The 25,689-nt window shown below is 39.6% G+C and overlaps 3 protein-coding genes across 5 annotated transcripts; 2 read left to right on the forward strand and 1 right to left on the reverse strand.

Moving 5' to 3' along the window:
* Window positions 1–720: 720 nt before the first annotated feature.
* LOC115593695 (protein LIAT1) lies at window positions 721–3,613 on the forward strand. Its single transcript, XM_030437297.1, has 2 exons — window positions 721–1,136; window positions 2,555–3,613. The coding sequence occupies exons 1-2, from the start codon at window positions 1,016–1,018 to the stop codon at window positions 2,989–2,991; spliced, it is 558 nt and encodes a 185-aa protein (XP_030293157.1). The 5' UTR covers window positions 721–1,015; the 3' UTR covers window positions 2,992–3,613.
* Window positions 3,614–5,137: 1,524 nt separating this feature from the next.
* On the reverse strand, window positions 5,138–15,977 carry aifm5 (apoptosis inducing factor mitochondria associated 5). Of its 3 annotated transcripts, XM_030437278.1 has the most exons (19): window positions 15,663–15,977; window positions 15,413–15,503; window positions 14,277–14,386; window positions 13,860–13,969; window positions 13,720–13,764; window positions 13,148–13,229; window positions 12,585–12,697; window positions 12,409–12,495; window positions 12,120–12,211; window positions 10,812–10,942; window positions 10,096–10,211; window positions 9,937–10,008; window positions 9,760–9,823; window positions 8,918–8,994; window positions 8,500–8,617; window positions 8,016–8,114; window positions 7,852–7,927; window positions 7,639–7,743; window positions 5,138–6,571 (listed from the first exon to the last, which is right to left on the reverse strand). In XM_030437278.1, the coding sequence occupies exons 1-19, from the start codon at window positions 15,679–15,681 to the stop codon at window positions 6,538–6,540; spliced, it is 1,641 nt and encodes a 546-aa protein (XP_030293138.1). In that variant the 5' UTR covers window positions 15,682–15,977; the 3' UTR covers window positions 5,138–6,537. The 3 variants fall into 3 exon arrangements, with proteins under 3 accessions (XP_030293138.1, XP_030293139.1, XP_030293140.1); XM_030437279.1 differs by lacking the exons at window positions 15,413–15,503; window positions 15,663–15,977 and adding an exon at window positions 14,834–15,059 and having other exon boundaries at window positions 14,277–14,389; XM_030437280.1 differs by lacking the exons at window positions 15,413–15,503; window positions 15,663–15,977 and adding an exon at window positions 14,654–14,667.
* Window positions 15,978–18,865: 2,888 nt separating this feature from the next.
* On the forward strand, window positions 18,866–24,910 carry LOC115594805 (TLC domain-containing protein 2-like). The gene is made up of 7 exons (XM_030439056.1): window positions 18,866–18,942; window positions 20,117–20,208; window positions 20,697–20,940; window positions 21,039–21,121; window positions 21,998–22,080; window positions 23,798–24,003; window positions 24,291–24,910. Exons 3-7 carry the CDS (start codon window positions 20,762–20,764, stop codon window positions 24,487–24,489), a joined length of 750 nt encoding a protein of 249 aa, XP_030294916.1. The 5' UTR covers window positions 18,866–18,942; window positions 20,117–20,208; window positions 20,697–20,761; the 3' UTR covers window positions 24,490–24,910.
* Window positions 24,911–25,689: the final 779 nt, after the last annotated feature.

Below are 25,689 nucleotides of genomic sequence, written 5' to 3' on the forward strand. Positions count from 1 at the left end.
CTTACTTGTCTTGAGATTTGATATCACTGTGATGACAGGAAGCATATAGTTTGAATTTGTTTTGTTTCCAGTGATCAGATTAATTTTCAGTGGGCGGTTCTCAAATGCTTAAAATAAAACCTTTAAAGTTGCAGTATGTAGTTTTGATGAAGAGACTTTAATCAGAGGAGAAAGATCTTCATTGAATTATTTTTTTAGCCTAAACAAACTGAGTAAACAAACTGACCTTAAGAACAACACAACTTCTGTTCTACTTTGTTTTTATGTGGCACCTTATTTACCTCTGAGAACAGCTTATTTATTCAGTAACGGAAAAAAAAAAAAAAAATACTTCTGAGATTGTATTATAATGATATTAATGTAGTAAAAATTCTTGAAATTCTTCTCAAAAAAACTACACAGTGCCCCTCAGTACTGTACTTGAGTAAATGTACTTAGTTACTTTCCATGACTGTGTTTATGGAGGTCATTCTATCAATAACATGATGCTAAACTACACTGAGTCATCTCTGTTAGCATGTTAGCATGTTGAGTTTGTAGCTAACCTCTCTGGTGGTTTATTTACCAGAACAAATACATTTAATTTTATTTTTACGTTTTTAAAAACACGTACTTTGGAGACTCTGTGAACCAGTAAAGGAAACAAAAAGACGTTTTTTTAAAAAAAGAAGAAGAAAAAAAAAAGTACTGTCAGGAGTCTAGCCGGGGTGTGTCTTGTTGCCATGGAGACGCGTAACTACAGCGTGATTACAGAACGGACAACTAGCTAAACTTCTGAGTAGCAACGTTAGCATCCAATCGTTTACGAACCTTTTGCCGCCTTCCTCCGACATGAGGGAAAGTTTATATAATGTTAACATAGAGACATAAAGCCGCTTATCTTCAGCACTGAAGGTCACAACAGCTGTCGACACTCGCTGCTCAGCCACACGGAGCCGTCCGAGTCTCTGTGTTCAGGATTAGCCTCCACCTCCTCAGGGAGACGCGGACCTGTCCGTCTGCACGGGCATCATTCATGCCGGAAGACAAAAACTGTAAACTGCCGCAGCCACCCAGGAGCGGTGACAAGAAGAAGAGGAAGAAAAGAAAGAAAAGGAGGAAACCCTCAGCTTCCACCTCTCCCCCAGAAAACACAGGTAATACTGGAAGAAGTAGCAGCAGTGTGAACTGTAGTATTTGGTTGAGACAGAACTCTTTTTAACTACTTTTTTCGCTGTTAGTGAATGCATCACATTTTAAAATCTCACAATATGTTTTGTATTCAACATTTAAATGAGTATTTGGTGTTTTTGTCTATTGTCAGTATAAAAAAGGGGATTTGAAGACACCACCTCTTATAATTATTTTCTTATTTGTTAGTTACTGTCTGAATGACTCTTCTATTCAGGGTTTTCATTCTTTCTATACTTTGAGGGAAATGTTATGATTTAAATCTCTACAGCAGTAATAGAATGTAACTAAGTACATTTACTCAGCTTAAATACTCTTAAGTACAATTCTGAGGTACTTTATACAGCTACTTGATAACTAGTTACTAGTTACTTTGTATTCCTTTAATTTATTAAGGCCTAAAAAAATAAAACATTGATTCTGATAATTTGCAAAAATGCTGAATAATATATCAACAATCAGCCAGGTCAATAATCAGTCAACTCCAGTTTACAGTATATACATAAATACATGTAGATAACATGTGTATGATTTACTTTTGCTTATACTTTTAATACTTAAGTACATTTAATATCAGATACTTTTGCTGTTCAGATAGGTAACTTTTACTTTTACCAAACAAATATTTTAACAAAAGTAGATTTACTTTTATTCAAGTGTGACTTAATGGAACTTTTGACTTTCACAGCGGGCCAACAGATGTTTTAATGGTCTGTAAAAGTTCAACCTTGAATGCAGGAGTATTATTTTCTTTAGTGTTTTTTGTGATATTTTACTGCAGTATTGTAAAGGAAGTAGAGTCGGGGGTAAATCTGACAAACAAGATTGGAATCGAAGAAATGAAATCCTCATGCATTCCCTTCAAGAAGATTGAGGATTTAAATATAGATTAAAGGCTAAATTATTGTGCATAATTTTTGTATTTTTGTTCATTATAAGCCGATCCTCTAAAATTCCTGACGGAGAAAACAAAGCCAGCGAGCACGGAGAGTCTTCTCACGTGAACTGAACGCCTCTAAATCTCCCTCACAGCTCTCATGTATCATTAGTCGTGCTGCAGAGTTCGGGAATTGGAAGTGATCTGAACTGAAACTCTTGTATCATCGCTTTTTCTGCTCTTCAAACAAAGGTCACTGTAAATGCACAATGTATGTGAACACCAGTGTGAGGATCATGTGGTGCTGGTTGAGGATTCCCTGCAGGGCTGAACAGATCATTAGAGAATGGGCCCCCAGTGTCACTTCCCATCACTGACCTATTACAGCTCATTACTGTAAACCAAGCCATTAGCCCTCCAAGTCCAGAGGGAGTCATTAGTAATCTAAACCCTCCGCTTTGTCTGCCAGTATGCATGCATCTACATGTTTACTTTGCCTCCCTACAGATAATCCTCAGGCTGCTTCTCTGCCTCCTGAAACCCCTCTGGTGTCCCTGCTGGCCCCACAGAGTCCGGGTCGGTCTCCTGGCCGGCTGCCCAAGCTCAGAGCCGCTAGTAAGAAGAACGGAGAGCGGCGTGCTTGCAGCGGCCGGAGGAGCACAAAACACCTCAAGGATTCACCGGCCCCGCTGACGGTGACCAACCAAACCAGGGGTGGTGGTGATGCAGGTGGAGGTACAGTGCAGGGGTACGTGGCAGAGCTCAGCACCCAGGCCAGGGACAGTCTGAGGTGGGAGGGAGCGCTGGAGGACCCCCAGGCTGAGGAGGAGAGGATGGAGCTGTACAGGGCCAACAGGCGGCAGCGTTACATCTCACACAGAGAGGCTCTGTTGAAAGAGAGCCAGTGTGCATTGAGACAGACTTTTCCTACAGAGGGCAAATAGAAAAGGGGCTTTGATTGGATCTGACCAACAGGAGCAAAGGCTGAATTAAAGGAGCAAATGAGTGCCTTATGCTATTAGACATCTGAGGCTTTATTTGTTCACAGATTAAAACAGATAAAGGCACAGAATAAAGATGGTTGGACTGAGGAGAGATGGTGCATAGTGCCAGTTCAGTTTCCTCTGTCGGCTGCAGAAAACAGTGTCACGGCTGTCGGTGGACGAGGGCGGGACGTCCTCCTGTTGAACGGGCCTGTTAAAAACTTAATAGAGGATTTGCACAGTTTATCTGGTGCCTCTAAATAATGTAACGCTGACAGAAAAGAACCAAAGTCAGTCTTCCAGGACTGAAACCCAATCAGGATAACACCACTGAACCCCCTCACACCTGTGTGTCCGCAGGTCGCTGAGGTAGAGGAGGGTTAAATGGATGACAGGTCACATGATGAACAGTTTTCTTTCTTCTTCTTCTTCATCTTCTTCTTCTTCTTCTTCTTCTTTTTTAAATACCCAGGAAGCCCTCCATCAGGGTGTGTGTGGAGCTGTTTAACTGAAATGTAAATGTGACTGTAACAATGTTCTACTGTGTTGCCTCTGTCTAATAAAATGTGTTTAGATATTTAAACTGTTGAGTGTCTCAGCTGATCTAATGTGCAAAATCCTGAATCCAGGTCTGGACATGACCCCTTCACTTTTTACTGTCTTTCTGCACTTTACTGTTTAACTTAAAAAGCAAATTTAAAGAAAGAATTTAAAAGGGAAATATTTAAAAAGTTGGGATGCATTGATATTTCAGCTGAACATCTGTTTCAGCTGATATTCTGCATGGGATGTCGTTATGGAGAAACAATTACAATTTATAGGTAGTTTTAAAGCTAATTAATAAAATAAAACAAAAACAATCAAAAGCAAAAAACATCAGTGTTGACTCAGAATCTAAAAATCAGTGCATCAACCCCAAATACAATAAAAAAAAGACTAAAATCTTACGTTCAGTCTGAACTTCTGCTTGAACAGCAGCAGTGGTGTATTAATATTTTCAGTGAAATGTTCTGACTTCGTTGCCCTGTTAAACAGAAATCGATCACTATGATCAGTGTTGTAAACTTCAAAGGTCGAACTTTAATAAAAGTATGTGGATATTTTCACACAATAAGATATTGTGTAAAAATATTTATGGACAGAAGTGAAAGTCTTTCTCGCAATAAACGTACTAAATTATCAAAAGTAGAAGTAAAAGTCAATTGTACATATGTTTACATGATTACTATCAAGTTGACTGATTGACCATTTTTCCACTTATTGGTACGAATCTTTTTATTTTTAACACAATAACTTAATTTATAAATGCACTACTTTGGCTCTGATGCAGCATGTAATCAGCAACGTAACTAGTAACTTGTTATAGACTGTAACTAAGCACAGAACTCCAGTAAAATCTTACCTGTACTTTCCTTGAGTATTTCCATTTTCTGCTACTCTAGACTTCCACTTCACCACATTTCAGAGGCAAATATTGTAATTTTAGTTACTTTAGCTGCTAGTTACTTCCAGACTTAATAGTGCATTTTTATTTTCAATGTGCAATGTTTAATATCAGATTTGACTCATAGTATAAAGTTTATACAAACGTGAATATATGTAATTTGTACTTAAATATAATATTTAGAAGCATTTATTGCCCAAAAATGACTTTAGAAACGTGAGTAAATGTAATATCACAGACTTTACTTACCTGCACTTTACCAAGGTAATATTTTAGCCAGATACTTTTACTCAGGTTTGACTTTTTAGTACTTTTTACAACACTGCTTGTAACTAAAGTTATCAAACAGGTGTCGTAGAGAGAAAGTACAACATTTGACTTTTATGTAGTGGATCAGAAATTTGAGAAATACTTTAATTAGTTACGTTCCATGACTTCCTGTGGTTTGTTTGATCCCAGAACAGAGAACTAAACATATCTTATGTGTCTCTTTACCTGATTACTGAACTGAATACACAAAGAGACACATTTTATTCAGTCTCCATGTTTACGCTCCTGTCAGAAACACTCCCGCCGCTCGACGCTAGGTGGCAGAAGATTTGTGTGCTCGACTGAATCAACACCGGAGAGTCGATGAAAGCAGGAGAGAGAGAGAGTCGGAGCTGTTGTGCCTGAGATTTTTGTTTATGCATGAACAAAGTGAAACACAAAACAAGAAGTTGAAATGACAAGAACATCTCTGTTATTTCTCCATCAGGGTTCACTTTGCACTGATCATAAAAGCTGTTTCGGTGTTGTAGCTTTTTCCTTTTCAACATTATTAGAGGCACAGAACATTTTTCAGTCCTCAGGAGAACAGAAGTGATGTTTATCTTACCTCGAGAATTCCTAAAATGCAACATTTCTTATTTAAAGCAATGTGCAGGATGCAAAGTCAGGCGGCTTGAAGGGTTCCTGGTAGACACAGTTGACAAAATATGTTGTAAATTCTCTGAGAGATGTGAGGTTGCAGGAAAAATCAGGGCAATCTGCGCTGCCCAGTGCCAGTAAAAGAAGAAAAAATATAAAACATTGGTGTTACCTCTAGATTATTATTGTTTTTATGTTGTTTTTATTCAAAAACTTGATTAATAAGGTGTTTAATTTTCTTTTATCTAACCAAAAAATGAGTTTCCTGTCTAGTTGTTTCTCCATTAAAGACTCCTCAAGTTTCAAATCTTCTACATACGACGTTAGTACAAGATAAAAAGCCACTTGCACCTTCAATTCTCAAATATCATAACTGGTCCTGCAACCCCCCCGTGGACACGTTGAACTGAGAGGCAGCGTGCTGTTGACAGGGAAAAGCGCTCAGTGTGAATCAAAGAGTAAATATGGAGGTGTGATGTAAAGACAGTGATAAACCAGCAGAGAGCCGGACGGGGGAACGAGAGGAAAACACAGCATTTCTTTTGTGCAGGTTTCTGTCGCACTGCCTTTGTGAGCTATTTGTCGAAGGCCTATTGTGTCCTTTCGCTGTGTTTTGTCGCCGTTGCCTATTTCAGCATCTCTGCTTCAAAGAGCTGAACACACCCGCCCTCTGTTCCCCTAATCCGCCCTGCGACTCGTTGACCGGACCGCGGTGGCCATTAAGGTCACTTGTGTTTGTCCGGCAGCGTGCACCGCCTTTTTGAATGTGAACAGCAGAGAACATACTGAGGCATCTTAAACGTGATGTCTCCTGACCATGAGATTAAAAAAGAAGATCTAGTGAATAAATTAAAAAATAGTAAGACTAAAAAAAGAAGTCCCAAAAGCTGCATTCATCTGAGGTATCTGTTGTTTTCACGGTGGAGTCGCCCTCACATGACTGTATGACGTACGGTAAAACGCTGTAAATGTAAACTTCACTGTGGGTTCAGCTTTTTTTTTTTGTGTGTGACACCGCGCCGTCAGTGAAGTCTGTCTTGGATCAAACGTTCCTCTGTGAGATCAGTGGTGACAGCGAGACGGATGAACGACACTCTGCATGTCGACATCGCACAGGTGATGTGTTGAGCACACGAGTGGAGGAAGAGCGTCGATCAGGACAACTGCAGCCAGCTCAGGTCGTCTGATCTGTTGGGGGAGAGGAGAAAAAAAGAAGAGAGGATTTGTTTTTATACGGATTTACATCAGCTGACATGATGATTAGCCCCAGTTTGTTCCTGTCACGTATTCCCGTAACATTCGAGTCACAGACGAGCAACGAATTCTAAAAATATTAGTTTAATAAAAAAACAGGTCAATTAAAGGATGAGCTCCCCCAGAATAATGACTTCGTCTAACCTCCGCTAGCTTAGCTGGATTTCTACTGAAAAGCTGACTAAATTTACCACTCTTCTGCAGCAGCTTCCTGTTGACGGGAAGTCCCGACGAGTCGATTACCGAGTGCAGTAGAGTTCCGCGGCTCATGGATGAAAATGTATGATTATGACTCCATGGAAAAGCAATCAAAGTTCATATGTGTCTTACCTGCCAGTTTATAAAAGTTATTATCGAGAGCGGACAGGGAAAAGAACGGAATTGAGCATTTCTAACTGCACTCGGTAATCGTCACGTCGGGACTTCCCCGACCCGGAAGCTGATGGAGGAGAGTTGAAATCTGTTTTTAGCTTCATAATAGAAATCCAGCTAAGCTAGCGGAGGTTAGATGCCCCGGACTATGTGCTGAGACCCTATTTGTACTGTTGCTGAAGTTTGGTGCTGTTCTGAGCATTATTTGTGGCTTTTTGGTGGCGGTTTATATTTGGATCCATTTACTGCAGTGTATTGTTGTCGTGCGGTCGTTTCTGAGGTTGATAAAACTCCCTAAATTAGCGGTCTGCTAACTTGATCTCTCGAGAGGGAGTCTAACACAGTTTCACGGTGTGTTAGACCATGGATTAAACTTACACCGGAATATCCCTTTAACTTTGAAATATCATTATTAAACTTGGTGAAAGTGTTTATACCTGATCCAAACCGCCACACTCCAAGGTTGAGCAATGATGAGAGGAACAAACTGGACCTCACAGTTTGATACTGACTCGATTGTCTCACTTAGCAGCTCGACATAAAGTGTATAACAGTTCACCACAAACAAGGAACTTCTGAACAGTTTAACCACTTGTATAAATGACTTCGAACAGACAGATTTGACGTACGCAGCCTCTTCCTTTGAGATGACTTTTCCTGATACGAGCCGCTCAGCTACGGCCGACACCGCCGGGTCGAAGTTCAGGCTCGCTGCCGCTATGACACGATCCTCCCTGCAGACGAAGGAAACATTTTAAAAAAACATAAATATACGGTCATTTATTTTCTGATTGCAGATGTGTCTTGTGAACAACAGCAGCTATTTTTTTTTCTCAACATACTTGATGTACAACGCCAGAAACTTCTTGTCCTCAAAGTTTCCCTTCATCACAATCTCAGTGTATCCTTCGCCATAGCCTGCACACGACCAGAACGAAACGCAGGTTAGTTTATACAGCAGTGTGTGTGTGTGTGTGTGTGTGTGTGTGTGTGTGTGTGTGCCCACCTGCATATCTGATGGTTTTACCCAGTAGGACCGTCCAGTAGAAAGGAACTGAGCTGAGTTCAGTCTGTCTGTTCAGCATGTTTAGAGCTGCGATCCTCCCTGAATAACAATAAAAACAGACGAGATATCAAAAACACGGCTATTAAAATCATATTATATGACAATCAATAATAGATAATAAGAAGTAAACAAAGTGACAACAAGTAGCCGAGATGTCTCGATATATACAGTTGAAACATAGTGCTACTTTCTGTCTGCTACATGTGTTCTATTACAGAAAATAATCACAGATATCAAAGAAAATGTCCCGTAACTGTTCACTTCTTTATAAATGCAAACATTTTCTGTTGGACTGAACGGAGCTAGAATGATCTGACATGGTTGCTCGGTCAGCACCAACATGTCTGTGTGTGACAAGATCATTTTAGACGTCTGTCAGCCAGTCAGTCAAAGTCTGTCTGCTGGGACGGCGTCACTACGTCACCGTGTGCTTGTGCCATCTGCCAGTGTCCGATGTTGACCAGCTGTCCCTTGGCCATCATCAGGGGGAAGGTGGCCAGGTCGCCCGCACAGTACACATCAGGGACATTGGTGCGCATGTACTGCAGGAGGGAGACAGAGCCAGAGAAGTGACGGTGTACGCTGCAGAATGGATTGATTATTGTGAGGGGGCACAAGTTTATTCTACCCTTTCGTTCTCATCCGAACCTCAAAGTGGTCAATAAAGTTCTAAACATTAAGGTTTAATATGTCAGGAAAACACCAGAAGAAGAATTCAGAGGGTAATACAGGTTAATCATGGGGTCTGTCGGACTCCAAATACTGAAGAATTCAAGCTCGATTCAACACATTTTCGGAAGATATGTTGCAGAGATACATAACGAGGAGAACAGCTCGCTCACCTTGTCCACCGTGACAAAGTTTTTGGAGTCCATATGTATTTTGCTGCCCTTCAGGTACTCTGAGTTCGGTTTGATGCCTGGTGGAGGAGAGAGGGAGGACAGGAGGGGTTGAGGAGGATACGTAGGAGTGCTGATAACGTCATTAAGCCGTTTATCTCAGCTGTATTCTCAAAATCATCAAATCTATGAGGACAATTTCTGTGTCATTAAGAGTATAATACATTCAGGCAAAAGCTGGATAGATTGTGTTTGTGGTGGAAAGCTACACAAGAAGGCAGGCACCAACCTTATGGTAAATATGAAGCTCCAGAAAGCACACGGTTAGCTTAGCTTAGCTTAGCTTAGCTTAGCACAAAGACTGGAAACAGGGGGAAACTGCTAGCCTGGCTGTCACCAGTGTAACAAAATCTGCCACTAAAGCCGATTAAATATAATTCTCTACCTGTTTAATTTAATCTGTAATGAAAAAATAAAAACTGGGTGCAACAACAATTCATGGGTTTGTTTCAGACTATTTCACAAGTCTGAGCAGTTGCTAGGCAACACGTTGAGATGACGGTTTACGGCTAAGAAATAACTCAGCAAAATGACTTTTTGGAGGGAATTTGTGTCCACCAGAGTAAAGAGTCACGTCATAATGTATACCTATCAGATTTATAGACATGAGAGTGACATTAATCTCTCTGTCAGAAAGTGAACTGTGAAATGTATTACTATAAAAACTGTCCAGCATTCTCAGAGGTTCATTATAAGACATTTCACAGTGTTCGTAAAAAAAAGGGAACGAGCAGAAAAATGTAATAAAGACATCAATATGATAATGAAAACATTTGTGCGCTCACCAATACCAACAATCAAAACATCCGCTGGGATGACGTCTCCACTTTTAAGCACAATCTCCTTCACCTTGAGGAAGAAAGGACGATGAGACAGAGGAAGTCAAACATTTACTCAGCTGTTGTCGATGTTCTGAATTCTGAAGTCTGAATTTGACAAAACAGACTGTTTCTCCACGTTACCTTGCCATCCGCACCTCTGACCTCCGTCACATTAGCGTTCATGTAGAACTTCACATTTTTCTCTGACAGCATCTGAAGGAGGAGCAAAGTTTAAACAACCCGACTGAACAGAGAAGTAAATGAGCACTCTGCTCTTTCTCCGTCTCTCTCGTGTCTTACCAACATCGTGGCTCTGCCGATCTCACGACCCAGTGTGTTCTGATACGGCAGCTCACTGCTGCCAATCACTGTGACGCTGGAAGCTTTGTCTATCAGATAAGATGCAATTTCCATACCTATAACGTAAGAAATACCATCAAGAGGCTGCAGCAGAGAATATCTGAGAGTAAAAAATGTTCTGATGAAAACCCAACAAATAAAAACAACTACCACATTTTGAAGGCTCAAAGCTGACAGTAAATAAATACCACTGTAGCTTATTAAATTAATATATAGCTGTGTACTTTGCATCCAATCTAAAGTGAAATAGTTAAAGATTTGAAGAGGAATAAAACAAAGTAAGATTGAATCAGTTTGATCATCTGAATGGAAGTAAAGGGGAAAAAAAATCATCATTTCTCTTTTTATTGACTGATTAAAGGTTAAAAGAAACTTATAAAACTTAATTTCATATATTTCTTTTATCTTATCAACTCTTACTTATTGATGTAATCCATTTTATTTTTTTTATATTTTGGCTGTTTGATAACTTTTTAAGGCATTTTGTCATTTTTTGGCTTCCAGAAAACAAAAAATGTCAAAATCTTTACATTTTATCTACATTACACAATCACTGCAAATGATTTGATGCTTTCATGTCTTTTATCTACAGTCTATTCTCATTTCCTAACATGATCAGTCCAGACAAATGTAAAAACGCGTGCACCACAGCGTACCAACAAAAGAGGTTCCCACGAGGACGACGTTGGAGCCCAGGCTGAGCGCGTGGATCTGCCGGGCGTCCTCTGGAGTCTCCAACATCTTGACGTTATCCAGCTTCATGCCGGGCACGTCGAGACCCTTTGCTCTAAAGGACAGACCACGACTCTGTTTATAAGCAATGCAGCGCAGTGGTGCTGCAACGATCACTGTCCTCATACAGAGTTATACAGATAAAGTCTGAAGAGTTTTAGTTTATGATTCAGTGACATCATCACTTGCAGTAATTTCATGTCGCTAATGAAACTTTTATTGCAACAAATCTGTCCCGTACTATTTTTTTCTGTTGTGCGTTCTATGACGTAAAGGTGACTCGTTCACTCTTTTATAGCGTGTTGCTAAAAAAAATGCACACATTCTGCACTAAAAGCAAAACTCTCGCCATAATGCAACCTAGGCTTTATTTGTGAATGGATATGAGTCAAACCTTCGTGTAAAAGCATAATTACGACAAAAGAGGCACTTTTAAGATTTACCGTATTTTCGTTTTCGGGTCAAGCTCATTTTCAATGGGAGTGCTACGGGCACTTTTACGATAGCATCAAAATCTCTATTTTTAAAACAGTAAGAAGTCTCGACACAACATGAAACTTTGCTGGTAGTATCACCAGGGTCTCTACACATGAACACGAGCATTGAGAACATTGTTTGTGTACACAGAGTTTACTAAAAAGAAGGTTTTTGAACAACTCACGTTAGCAGTAGCTTGTTCCGCTCGCCGTTGTCATGGCAGCCCAGGTGTACTCGGGGATCGACACAATGTTCTCAACGCTCGTGTTCATGTGTAGAGACCCTGGTGATACTACGAGCAAAGTTTCATGTTGTGTCGAGACTTCTTAGTGTTTTAAACATAGAGATTTTGATGCTATTGTAAAAGTGCCCGTAGCACTCCCATTGAAAACGAGTTTGACCTGAAAACGAAAATACCGCAAATCTTAAAAGGCATTTTGTCAAAATGTGGTTTTAAGCAGACAAATTAACAAACTTGTGTTGTCCGAAACAAAACAAATGTTTCCTTTTATTCTTTATTCATGATGTGTTTCTGTCTTATAACCTTCTATGTTACATGTTTGTTTTGTTTAATTGTAACAACAATATAGTAAAAACTGTTAAATGCTTGTTAGCAGTTGTTAAAGTCGTGATGTGCAATATCTTAATTTGAAGATTTTACCAGGTTCTTCTGTTTTTTTGTTTTGTCATTTTCACTTAAGTGTCTAAACTCGACTTATGTCTGAGTGTGAACACACTGCGTATTTTGTGTGTACCTGCAGCCTGTTGATATGAGGAGCTGGTCGTAGCTCTGGACCGAACCGTCGTCGAACGTGACTGTCTTCTTGTCCGTGTCCACTGCCCGAGCCTGTGAACACAGCGAGGGTCCACATGTCACAACATGGCTTTTGAAGGTGCATTATGAATCCATCCAGGTCATGATACACATTGTTTTGTCAGGGGAAAATTTACCTTGCAGACATCCTGCTATACATGACAAGCATTAGGTAGTAGAACATAGTATTTACACAACAAGACTGAAGATGTGAGAAGAAATCCACTCACTTCTTTCCTGAGCCACACTTCAATGTCGTAACGATGGAAAAACTCCATCCTCCTCAGCACAATAGTGTCGCTCTCCACGTTCATTACCTGTAAAAAAATTAATACAAAAATGCACTCATATTCATCATTAGCAGCTTGTTGATGTCCGTATCCTGTCATGTACTCCACTTCAGCACCTTGCTCAGTCGGGTTTTGTCGTAAGGTAGAAGCTCGTCTCTGGAGGCCATGATGATTCTGCCGCCGTAGTTTTCCTGCCGGAGAATCTCAGCGCAGATCAGCGACGCAGCTCCTGTACTTACAGAGAGTTAACACACCATCACACACACGAACTCTGGACAGAGGCTACATGCTATGACGTTTAGTTATTTATGCTTATTAACAGTAAATAAACGGGTATAACCAAAACCCTTTAAATGCAGGGCAGGGATGGTAAACATGCCATAAAAGTAGTGTTAATATTAATGTAGCTGTCCTCAGCAAACCTTCAGATGTCTTGTTTTATCACACCAACATGCCAAAACCCAAAGATTACAGATTTACGCTGGTATAAAACAGATAAAAGCTGCAAATCTTCACATTTGAGAGGCTACAACCCCAAAATTGTTTTGCTTCAAACGTGATTTGAATCAGTTGCTAGCTGATTAATTTTCTGTCATTTTTTCCAATCAATTAATCCACCAATTGTTCCATTTTTAAATTACAGCATCATAAAAAGACATGCAGCGGTTTCCACACTCACCTCCTCCCAGCAGCAGAATAGTGCGAGTGTCTCCTGGTGTTGCAACGCCCATATTCTTTAATCGTTTTTCCTGCCTCAGAGTCTGAATCATGAAAAAAAAACACACAATCACATGAACTCATCAATAGGAAGAAGTATTTATGATGGATGAGAGGCTAGCTACCTAAGCTAATTGAGCTAAAACACATCTGAGGAGGTCAGACACCATTAGCGTTCACGTCATTGCCTGACATTCATGAGCAGATGCACACTTCCATCTGTGCAGGGATACTGTGTAGTTTGGTAGAAAGAAAATAGTTCCTACATGAAGGTCGGGGGATTATCGTGAGAAACAAGTTCATGATTTCTAGACAGACATTTCTGAGGAGTTTTTCAAAATCTTTCACTTTGCCTTTAACCTCTTTAAGGGAGAAAATCCTGTCAAAATTGCTGAATACAAACACAAAACAAACTCGCAAACCACATATACCATGTGCCCCCATTTCCTTTTACTAAACACAGAACATTCACAATGATGTGATGAGACAGGAAGCACAAAGTAACATTAACAGAAGTTAACTTAACATACTAACCTTTTTTTTAACGGACACGTACACTTTGCTGTTTTCTATTTTGACCTTCAAAAACAGAAAAAGACAAATTATGAGATGAGGACAAACGACCTTGAAAGGCGTCTGTCTGTCTGTCTGTCTGTCTGTCTGTCTGTCTGTACCTCGTGGCAGGGTAAACAGTCTATGCCGGGAAACTCCTCCAGATCTCCTGTATGGGCATTGAAACAGGCGCCGTGCCATGGGCAGCGCACTGTGTGGCCTGTGATCACCCCTGAGCACACACACACACACACACACACACACACACAAAAGTGTCAACAAAAGTAGCTATAATTTAAGACAGCCTACTAAACATTTTGAAAATGCTGTTTTGATCTATAAAGTGTACAAGTGTTTTACACTTTTATCTGCCTTAATGTTAAAGTGTAGCAAATGTTTAATGAAGTTGTGTCACAACAGTAAAATACAAAGTCTATGTGTATGAAACACAGCAGTATGGTGAATAAACTTCATGTCAAAGATAAAAATGTGTTCCTCCTCTGTTGTTCTTCACAAACTCACACTTTGTTCCTCTTTACCTTTGCTGAGCGGCGCTCCGTAGTGCGTACACTGGTTACCAATGGCACTGTATTTGCCCTCACAGCGTGTCAGCAGCACGCTGTGATGTCCCACTTCAACCTCCTTCATCCTGAGGAAAAACACACACACACACAGACACACAGACAGATACAAACACTGCGATGAGCTTCACACACAAATTAGATTTTAATTTTTTATTTATTTTTTTTTAATTCTATTTGGTCCAGGCTGATTGAATTAACTGGGATTGCCATGCATTTTTCAGCAAACGTTCCTGGTCTCCAGCAGATGAATCAAACTAACTTTGAATAACTATATTGATCCAACTGGTAGGTAAAAGCCACACTGAGTTTAAAATCTCTTTTTTAAGAGTGACCTGGAAACTTTCATGGTTCCCTGACTTTTTCTACAGCACCATCATATAGAATTTCAATTTGATCAAAACTTTGTTTTAGGACAGAACGTGGCTCAGCTGTACTGGTGTAGTTGTAATGTGCAAATGTTAGCATGCTGACAGGCTAACCTGCAACAGTGAACATGGTAAACACTGTAACAGCTAAACATTAGCATGCTAATATTGTGAGCCAGTCAAAGCAGAGCCCCGGGAACGGGCGCGACTTCCGGCGCATCCTGTGACGTACCCGGAAGCGACGTTTCCCATGGAAACAGGACGCTAATCCTCGTTCTTAAAGGCGATTAGTAATGATTCTATTAATAATCCCTGGAGATCAATGTTAGCAGCTTCATCGTGTGCATGCTAATACACTATTTATTTAGATTAGCCCTCTGAGCTAACACAAAAGCCGTGAAAGGCGTTACTTCCGGTAGTTCCGTCGAGCACCGGAAGTATCACCATCAGTCGTTTCCCTGGTAACCAGCTTCACAGAGTTGCCAGCACGGCTGTAAACTCTGGTGTGATTCACAGTTTTAGGCTGTTTTTGGTTTGTTTGTTTGTTTGTTTGTTTGTTTATCAGACGTGCTTGGTTAGTTCAATATTTGTGTGGACATCATTTGTTGATTAACAGTGTAGTCTACAAATCATTTTTACACATCAGTAATAAACCCTGCTGGATAAATTATATATAAAAAAAACATGTTTTAGGTTGCCAGGTTGTGAACATCCCCCCCTCCTTACTGTCCATCCTGCAGGTCTGACTCCAGACACACCATCTGTGTCATCTCCTCTGATAAGTCGTCTAGATCAGAGTCTGGAAACTCTTGATGGGCTGAACACACACACACACACACACAGTTAAACTATATTAATTGATACAGATGTGGTTTAATTAATGCTACAGGTAATGAACACAGAGACTAAACAGATTTATAAAGTATCAGCTGATAATCAACTATTCCAACAGTATAAAACTGAAGAGGTCACTCACATGGTTTGGTCCCAGACATGTCTTCTGATTCAGTTGTAACACCACAAATACACACAAAGTCCTTCCAGAAACATTAAAAGCTCTTCAGCTGCTCCGTTGAAACAAGTCTGTCCGTGTCCACACTTTGTTTTCTGCCCGTCAGCTCGATGATGGGATGAGAGTCCATTTCCACGGCAACAGTTCCATCCCCAACCCTCATCCCTTGGTGCTGGGAGACTTTGAAAAGTGGAAGATGTCGAGTTTGTTAAGACGAAAGGGAAAAATCAACCAAAAAGTTACTTATGGGTGTCCAGTGAATGAGCAGTTTAGGTGATGTCAGTGGTCATGTTCAGCAGCGTTATTGTTGCAGAGAAAGGCATTGGTGCTCTTTTGTGCTGCACAACGGCAGTATAGAGAAAGGCTGACGAGGCAGTCGACTCTGAATGGACGCGCGACAAAGCACCACGTACAAAATCGGATAGGTACTGTCATTCACACGTCGCTTCAAGTTTCAAGACCTGTCACTGTGAAGCTCAAGGATTTAAAATATTGGATAAAAGAATCATTCACTTATTAAATGTTTGAACTGTGGAGCAGTGGGAAAAGTACTAAAGTACTTTAAAAATCAAAATCAGCAGGAAAGTATTTTCACTCAAATGCATTTAAAGTACTCAGGTGACTTTAATTATAATAAATGTTACATTTATAGTTAATCAAACTTTGTTTAATAGTTATTTTACTATTTCGCTGCTTTTTAAACCATTTATGAAACAAGTATTTATTGTTAAGTTGCAACTGATGTTAATAATATTTCACAAATGGTAAATAAATACTGTGTAGTTTATCTATAAACATTATATGGACGTTTTATAAACACTAACGATTGCTCAATAAATGCTTAAAAAAAAGCATCTGATTGTTTGTTTACAGTCAGAAAACTAATAACTAAAGTTAAATTAACTACACGTGTTTCATTTATTAAATGGATATTCCGGTGTAAGTTTAATCCATGGTCTAAATCACCGTGAAACTCTCGATAATAACTGTTATAAACTGGCAGGTAAGACACATATGAACTTTGATTGCTTTTCCATGGAGTCATAATCATACATTTTCATCCATGAGCCGCGGAACTCTACTGCACTCGGTAATCGACTCGTCGGGACTTCCCGTCAACAGGAAGCTGCTGCAGAAGAGTGGTAAATTTAGTCAGCTTTTCAGTAGAAATCCAGCTAAGCTAGCGGAGGTTAGATGCTCCGGACTATGTGCTGAGACCCTATTTGTACTGTTGCTGAAGTTTGGTGCTGTTCTGAGCATTATTTGTGGCTTTTTGGTGGCGGTTTATATTTGGATCCATTTACTGCAGTGTATTGTTGTCGTGCGGTCGTTTCTGAGGTTGATAAAACTCCGTAAATTAGCGGTCTGCTAACTATATCTCTCGACGGGGAGTCTAACACAGTTTCACGGTGATTTAGACCATGGATTAAATTTACACCGGAATATCCCTTTAAATGTTTGAACTGTGGAGCAGTGGGAAAAGTAATCAGATATTTTACAAAAAGCAAAATCAGCAGGAAAGTATTTTCACTAAAATGCATTTAAAGTACTCAGGAAACTTTAATTATAATAAATGTTAAATGTATAGTTAATCAGAATTTAGATCATAGTTATTTTACTATGTCACTGCTTTTTAAACCATTTATTAAACAAGTATTTATTGTAAAGTTGCAACTGATGTTAATAATATTTCAAAAATGGTAAATTAATACTGTGTAGTTTATCTATAAACATTATATGGAAGTTTTATAAACATTTACACATGCTCAATAAATGGTTAAAAAAGCATCTGATTGTTTGTTTACAGTCAGAAAACAAAATACATAATAACTAAAGTTAAATTAACTACACGTGTTTCATTTAGTAATGATGGTCACTATGAAGTGTTGACAGTACTCACTAGGCCGAATGGCCAAATTCAGACTAGTGCATATCTTTTATATATTATATACATTTTATAGTGATTCATACTCCATAATATAACATCACGATTCATTTGTTGATTATATTTTGTAATATTTTTCTGAATCTGTAGCTTGTGATTACCCAGCTGACACAGGACGTTGTATTAACGTTGGTCCTTGGTTGGATATTGGTTGCAACGTTAACCAGCTAAAAATGAACGTTGAGATAACGTCTAAAGCTGACGTAATTTCAACATAAATCACAACGTCAAGCTGACGTTGTTATTTAATTGGTTTTAAGTTATGTTGGCAAGCAACCAACATCCAACGTCTAGTCAACCTAAAAGCTATGTAGAATTTAGACAGTAGGCTATATTTACCTTGATTTTTCTTCAAGAGTTGTTAATGAAATTGAAAATTGCTCTTTGCTTTTATGTCACTGCCACACAAACCATCCATACAATCTCTCATAGAATTTTTTTAAACAGTGATATAAGAAGCTTTATTGTCATTGCAACAAGTGGCTACAACAACATTTTGTTTGGGAACACCTCTTGTATTGTAGCAGTTACAATGCTCATAAAATAGCCTATATTAAAAGGTAATAGCCTATACATTACTATAAGCAGTTTTGAATAAGTATTACAGACTGTAATAGTCTGGACCAGGAGTGCAAGTAGGCTACACAAGATACGGTGGAAATGACTGTAATACTGTGTGACAGTTATATTTTTTGATAACAAAAAAAAAACATGTTTATGGCCGTCTCACATAATGTATTTTAATAATTTTACAGATACTTATTTCAGGAACATTTTTCAAATATATCATATTTCTGAACATTTTCATTGATGTTTGAAAAAAAATATTCAAAGAAGATAAAGGTGAGAACAGTGGCAAATATTGGGAGTTCCAATACAGGCTGACACTTATCCACCTTATTCAGATGCAGATGGGAAATGTGAACAGTGTGGGGAAACTGAATCTGTGCAACATGTGATAATGGAGTACATATGGGAGGAGAGGAGAGCACTGAAGTTTAATTTAGAAAATCTAGAGTAGAGGTGAGGGAAGTAGTAGAGTAGTAAAGTAGTAATTTTATGTAATTATTTTTTATTTATTTATTTTGATAAACAAACTGTAACTGCCACCCTCCTGGGTCTGCACACACACTCTCCTCACTGGCTTAGCTCTCGTCCTACATCCGGCTCTGTAGGTGGCGGTAATGCTCCCTGGAATAGGTAGTAAACACATTAAACACAAGAGAAGAAGAAGGGACTTGTGCAACATGAGGCAAAGAGCTGGAAACCAAAGAGGTTGCGCTTACTGAATCTGTTCTGGTGAGTTATCCCCTAACAAGTTAACATGGTTGAAGTTAAAAAAAATAAAAAATACAGAGGCCGTTTTCGGCCAGTGATGTTTTAATGCTGATATTTTCGATTGTTAATTTGCTAGCTGTGGTTTGAAGTATCCAGGAACGTAAGTGGCATTTTGCCAACAGCCCGGTCAGAATTTATCGCCGCACACTTCACCAGTTCCGGAAAGACTTTGACCGCGGAACCTGCTACAACTGTGGGAAAGTGTATATGTAACAACTGTTGGCTTGAACAACCAGAATTCAGTTGGTTAAAAGCTGTAAAATAATGAATCTGAAGCTCAGTGTTCACTAAGAGGACCCTCAACTTGGGCACACTCGGTGTCAAACACAAAATCTGAAAAACACCAGTTAGCTTCTAAAAGTCTCCAGCGAAGTCACGCTTAAGATAGTTCAGATGCTGTCTGAAAAGTTTGTTTTGTTGTTGCTTGAATGTTATTTGATATTTAAATTGTTTTATACTTTCATTTGAATGTGTCTTCTCTTTAATTTTTATGTTAATTTTTTTTATTTAAAGAGACATCAATTTTGTATATGCATGTTTGCACAAAGTTTTTTTGTTCTTTACATTTAATAAATGTTTCTTACCGATTTTTGGTTTTAGACTTTTTTCTAGACTTTGAAATTGGAGGCTGATTTCAACCCAATATTACATTTTGATGTCAAGCCAACAAGGACTCTTAAACTCAATTTAAGAGTCCTATCTATCTATATATATATATGGATCAATATCATAATCCATCATAATCCAACAGGAATCCAACGTTGGAGTGCAACTAAAATCCAATGTCTATTTAACGTAAAAGGTTGACGTCAAGCCAACGTTAAGTTTTAGCGTAAAACCCAATTTTCAAATCCATATTATAATCCAATGGTAATCCAACATTGGAGTACAACGTTGTTCTAATGTTGCATCAACGTCAAGTGTCAGCTGGGTAAAGGTGTCAGACAGTAAAAGTATAATGTAGCAGAGAATCGAAATACTCAAGTAAAGTACAAGTACCTCAAAATTGGGTTTAAATAACGGGTTAGTATATTAATTCAGGTAACATTTATTTAATATTATTTATTTATTATTTTCTTCATTTTCTTGAAAGCAGCCTCTGTATAAAGTGTGTGTTTAACTGTTGTTTTGGCAGGAGAGGATTCATGTCATGATGTCATGTCATCAGCTGATACCAGTGACCTGCTGAGGGGAGCAGAGTGTGTTCAAGAGCACAACTAAACTATAGTAAGAGTACTTTCCATATGCAGAAGCTTTGTTTTGCTCATTGTTAATGTTTCTTCCTCTTTTTCTTACATTCCTCTGTTGATTTTCTTGAATTTATAATCACATCTCTTCACTTTCCATTTGTTGTCGCCTGTAGCTGATGCTTATGTTGCCCCGAGCTGCCGGTCGAGTTTAGAAATAAACACCTGTTTCTTATTGTCATGGTTTTGAGATATGCATATAATGTAAAGCTTATTGTCTCCTGAAAGCAATAGTGACTGAACAACATAGTGTTTGAACAGCGTGTGGATTGAATTATTACTTGCCAGGAGGGGAATCATGTAATCGTGTCATGACCGTGACCCTTCGTCTGTTATCAGTCACCAGTTTATCACTTGAAGTGAGGAGAGGAATGTGTGTTAAAGGACAGAGATCATTACATACACGTGTACTGAAGTCAAAGACACTTCAGCTATTTGTTTCTCATCCTTCTCTTTCCTCTCTCGCAGCTGAAATGTGCCCTGAACACCGGGGCACGAGGGATTTGAAGCGAACTCTCTGGTAAAGTCTCGTCATGGATTTGAGGTCGACTCTTCTGGTCATTGGAGGATCTGCGTGCTCTTTCAAACTGCTGAACACGATTTTCAGATGCCTGCCAGCACCGGAGTCGGCGCGCAAGAAAGCCTGGAGGTGGAGGAATATCTGCACGTCGTTAGCTCACAGCTCGTTGACGGGAACGTGGGCTGTTTTATGGTGCGTAAAGATGCTGCTATCAGGGATGGCACATTCATTAATTTCCATTTTTACTCCTCGTGTAATTTCTCTCTTTCTCTCCCTGTCTGTGCCTGCAGTTTGTACCGTGAACCTCAGATGGCGAAGGACCTGATCTCCTCTCACTCCTTGTCCTCCCACAGCCTTGTAGCGGTCTCTACAGGTGACACACTAACACAAATAATACTACATTACACTACAGACAGGCTGCTTTTTCCAGTGATTCGGATTCAAGCTCGAAAATATCAATATGATCCAATTTAAACAAGGACAATCTTCGCCTGTGTTGAATCAAGTGGACTTTAGATTTACCAGGTTATAGTAAACTTTATAACAGGTTTATTTAGAGTCTTGATTCACATGAAGAAACTCTGCCAAAAGATCTTTTCATGAGGATAAAAGCGACTGAAGGTTCAGTCTTTCAGGACAGACAGGTGAGGAATAAATGTTACATGTACACAATAGATCAACAAAAATCACAATTCTGTTGAGAGAAATACTTATAAGTAGGTTGTAAAACATAAGTGAGGATAAGAAGTGTGGATAAGGGCTGAGTAACATATGATATATATCGTTCTCCTGATATGACTCTAAAAATCGTCTTAGATTTTGTCCTTTCCATTTTTTAAGGCTGCATTGTAGTAAAGTGATCTTACTCAACCCATTCCTGATGATTGTTTAATTATCTAAATCTCGTTCTTTTAAAGATTTATAAACGCATCAGCAGTCGTCCTTAAAATATTGTTACAATATTGATATCAAGAGATCAGCCTAAATACGGTGATGTACTTTAAAGCCGTGTCGCTCAGCAGTCGTGTGGATGCAGGAAGACGCCGAGCAGCTTCAGTGTTGAACCTGAGCCGCCTGACCTCCATTACGACCTCCAGGGTCACACACACACACACACACACAGAAGAGATTAGACAGCATTCACACATGGAGGAGAGACGGGAAAACACAGAAAAGAGCTGAAGTTCACTTTGTCAGTTTATGTCTGGATGTGTTGATGTATATGGGACTCATGGAGCTTCTCCTCCAGGTTATTTTATCAACGACTTCTTGGACGGGGCCTTGAACCAGCCGTTTAAACAGTCCTGGGAGGTGCTGCTGCACCACTCTGTGGTAATACACTTTACACCCTGTGTGTGTGTGTGTGTGTGTGTGTGTGTGAGTGAGAAGGTTGCTCCATGCACTACAACTGGACAACTCTTTGACGACACATTTGTCATATTTAGAAGACAAAGTAATGAGCTTGAAATTCAAAAAATACAAAGCAGATTGCAAAAATACGTAATAATTTGAAAACAGTTCAAAGTAGTAATGCTGCTTACATGTATTCAGTGCCTTTATACAAGTTATTTCTCTGTACATTCAATGAAGTAATAGAGTATTTTTGCCTCATGACGTCACTACTTTTCCTCAGATGAAGAAACTGAAATCTGTGAATCTGATCTGACGCTCATCATGTCCGGAGTCTTTATCATAACATGGTGTGAAGTGTTCATCTTAATTTGTCCAGCCCTAACACATCTGTGTGTCGTAATAATGACGAGGTGGCTGAATGAAACTGCACAGTCATCCCTCACTGTTGTTCGTTGAGCTTTGATCTGCGTGGCGGTTTAATCTCAGGCTGCAGAGGTCGTGACCCGGTTCACCTCCGGCAGCTCGTCGCCTCGGCGTGTCACTGCAGGATATCAGACGTGTTTGGAGGCCGAACACAGAATCTGTTTGTTCGCTTATAGCTGAGATGATGAGGCTGTAAAACATTTATCTCTACATGGACGTAACTTTTTAATTATTCATCATGGGTCAAGGTCTACTCGGTGCAAATGTTATGTGAGTGTTTAATGCGACTCAGTGCAACTTTCCAATAAGACATCGGACGTCATAGGTTATAAAAAATACTCTTACATGTCTTTTATTATCTCGACCACAACATCTGCTTATAACAGCTTAACAACAGCTGCAGAAGAACTCCTGATGAATTAAAAAAGATAAAATATGAAACAAGTTGTGCTGGAGGACAATATACACCAGATAAATGGACTTTTTGCAACTTGGCAACCAGAAACATGTCCTTCTAAATGCTACATTACAGCGTCAAATGATTAATTAAATAGTAATAAATAAATTACTTCATACACTTAATCCTTAGAAAATGTACTGCTGTCTATGTGTAAGAGATTTAATTAATTTAAGACAACTATGGTTAGCTAAAAGTGGCTTTGGGAGCTCTTTTTCATTCATTTTTACACATGTAATTTTGTTTAAGTGTCAATAAAGTTGAATGTTTATGTTTGTACTTAAAGGGTAACTCCACCAATTTTACAGATTAACGTGTGTTTACAGGTCCTGTGGAGCCCGACTGCATATATGAAAAAAGTATTATAAAGTCTTTTGTGGCTCCAGAGGAAAGCTGCATGTAATCTGATAAATTACCACCAGTGAGGTCACTCAGTGGGTTTGTTGCATTGTGGGTAATGTAGGCACCAGGTCCATGAAAAGAATGCAGTGAATAAAATGGGGCTATCTCTTTTTTTGCTTAGTCAGTTTGCTTTTGTTCATGAACAGTTTTTATTGGAGTGAAATGTTAGACAAGTGGACTGCTTTTTAAAACCTGGTGCCTACATTACCCACAATGCAACTGAGCCAAGGGAGGCTTCCTCTGGAGCTACAAAAGGCTTTATACTAATCTTTTCATGTGTGCAGTCCTACTCCCTGAGAGCTGTAAACACACATTAATGTAAGAGTTTAAGAGTTATTCTCAAATACATTAATTTAGTAGATGTAATCAGTTACTTTCCACAGCTGGAGTAAACATGTGATCCCTGTATCTCAGGTGATCTCCTGCTTCATCCTGGCTGCAACGTCCCGCCTCTACGTGGGCTTCTCTGTGGTGTCTTTGCTGATTGAGATCAACTCCGTGTTCCTTCACGTCAGACAGCTTCTCCTCCTGTCAGGACGGAGGAACCGGCCAGGGACTGAAATTTCAGCCCCTCGTCCCTCCGTGACCTACAGCGTGACCAGCTGGCTCACCCTGGGAACGTAGGTGGCTCAGCGCTTCTCTTCTGGAAAAGGTCACATATGGAAAGAATGAAACTGATTCTGGGGCAAAGACAGTTTTCATATGTGAGCGTGTGACGCTTGAAATGTGAGCCTGAGTGCGTGATGTGTTTTTGCTGCATGACTGCACAGCAAAAATAAAGAATCGTTGATAAAGAATTTAAATTTTAGATGTAAATATGTAAAATATGTCTGTTGGGAGTGAAGAGGACTGAATGTGCATCATGTTGGACTGAAGTCGTCTCGCTGGTTTTCTGTCTCATCTGCAGGTTGCTGGTGTTTCGCGTCTGTACGGCGGCTTGGATGACTCGCTGGCTGGCAGCTAACGGTAAACATATGCCTCGATACGTCCTGACGATGGGGACGGTCGGCCTGAGTCTCGTCTCCACCATGAACGTGGTGCTGTTTTACAGACTGCTCAGAGCAGACATCCTCAACAACACACACAGCACCAGCAGGAAGCACTAGAGGGAGCCAGTGCTGCTTTTCTCCTGGTGCAAAAACAACTCCAGTGGTCCAGTTTTCTACCTCAGGACATAATTTATCAGTGGTTCAAGAACCTTAAGACCTCCTTAACTTAAAGTGTTTGCTTGTAACGTGTGATGTTTGTCATTATAATGTAAAGCAGAGATAAAGTAAGGGCGGCGTTGTTGCTCCCTCATTACACTACATGTTTTACTGTGTGTCTCTGTACATGTGACCAACAAAGAGCCTTAAAATCCTTGAATAAGCTGTTAAATAATGGGACATTATACATACAATCATTCAACCTCTTCATTCATGTTGTGATATTCCAAAAATGTGTGCTCACTGTTTACAATGACGATTAACTGAAGCAAAATGGCTCCTGGTCTGTTCTTCAGTTTATGAATTAAATTTGAAAAAACTACAAGTGTGACATTTTTCATTTTAGAAATCTTAAAGGAGAACTTCGGTCGATTTAAACATGCAGCTTCATTGCTCAAGAAGACGCGAACACATTTGGTCCAGCCATTACAGAGCTCCGTGAACGGAGATTTAGCATTGAACGCTAACAGCATGGGGTCAGAACTTTACACTGTGTTTTAAGCGTCTTAACATGCTCCACATCTCACACCAAAAGTTATGCAACATCAGCAGACACCTTAGCACACAGCACTGTAGCATTTATGACTCAAAATGAATAAAAAAGTAGTTAAAACAGTTTGTTTGTGCAAGGAGCTACATACCCGTTTGTTGACATCCGCGTCTTCCGGTAGCTAGACCAAACTAGTCAATCCGTCGAGCGTGCGCTTACTCCCTCACTGGCGGGGACGGAAACGTATTTCAGCATTTTCGTGTTTCTGTTCATAATGTACATGTCCATGTTACAGCCTGTCATGAGCCATGAGCCTTACAATAGCCTGTTAAGCCTGTTAAGTGCACACTCGATGGATATGCTAGTTTGGTCTAGCTACCGGAACACACGGATGTCAACAAACAGGTAAGTGGCTGCTTGCACAAACACACTATTTTAACTACTTTTTTATTCAGTTTGAGTCATACACGCTACAGTGCTGTGTGCTAAGGTGTCTGCTGATGTTGCATAACTTCTGGTGTGAGATGTGGAGCATGTTAAGACGCTTAAAACACAGTGTAAAGTTCTGACCCCATGCTGTTAGCGTTCAATGCTAAGTCTCCGTTCACGGA

Source organism: Sparus aurata, chromosome 13, assembly GCF_900880675.1.
Source record: "Sparus aurata chromosome 13, fSpaAur1.1, whole genome shotgun sequence".
Taxonomy (NCBI): Eukaryota; Metazoa; Chordata; class Actinopteri; order Spariformes; family Sparidae; genus Sparus; species Sparus aurata.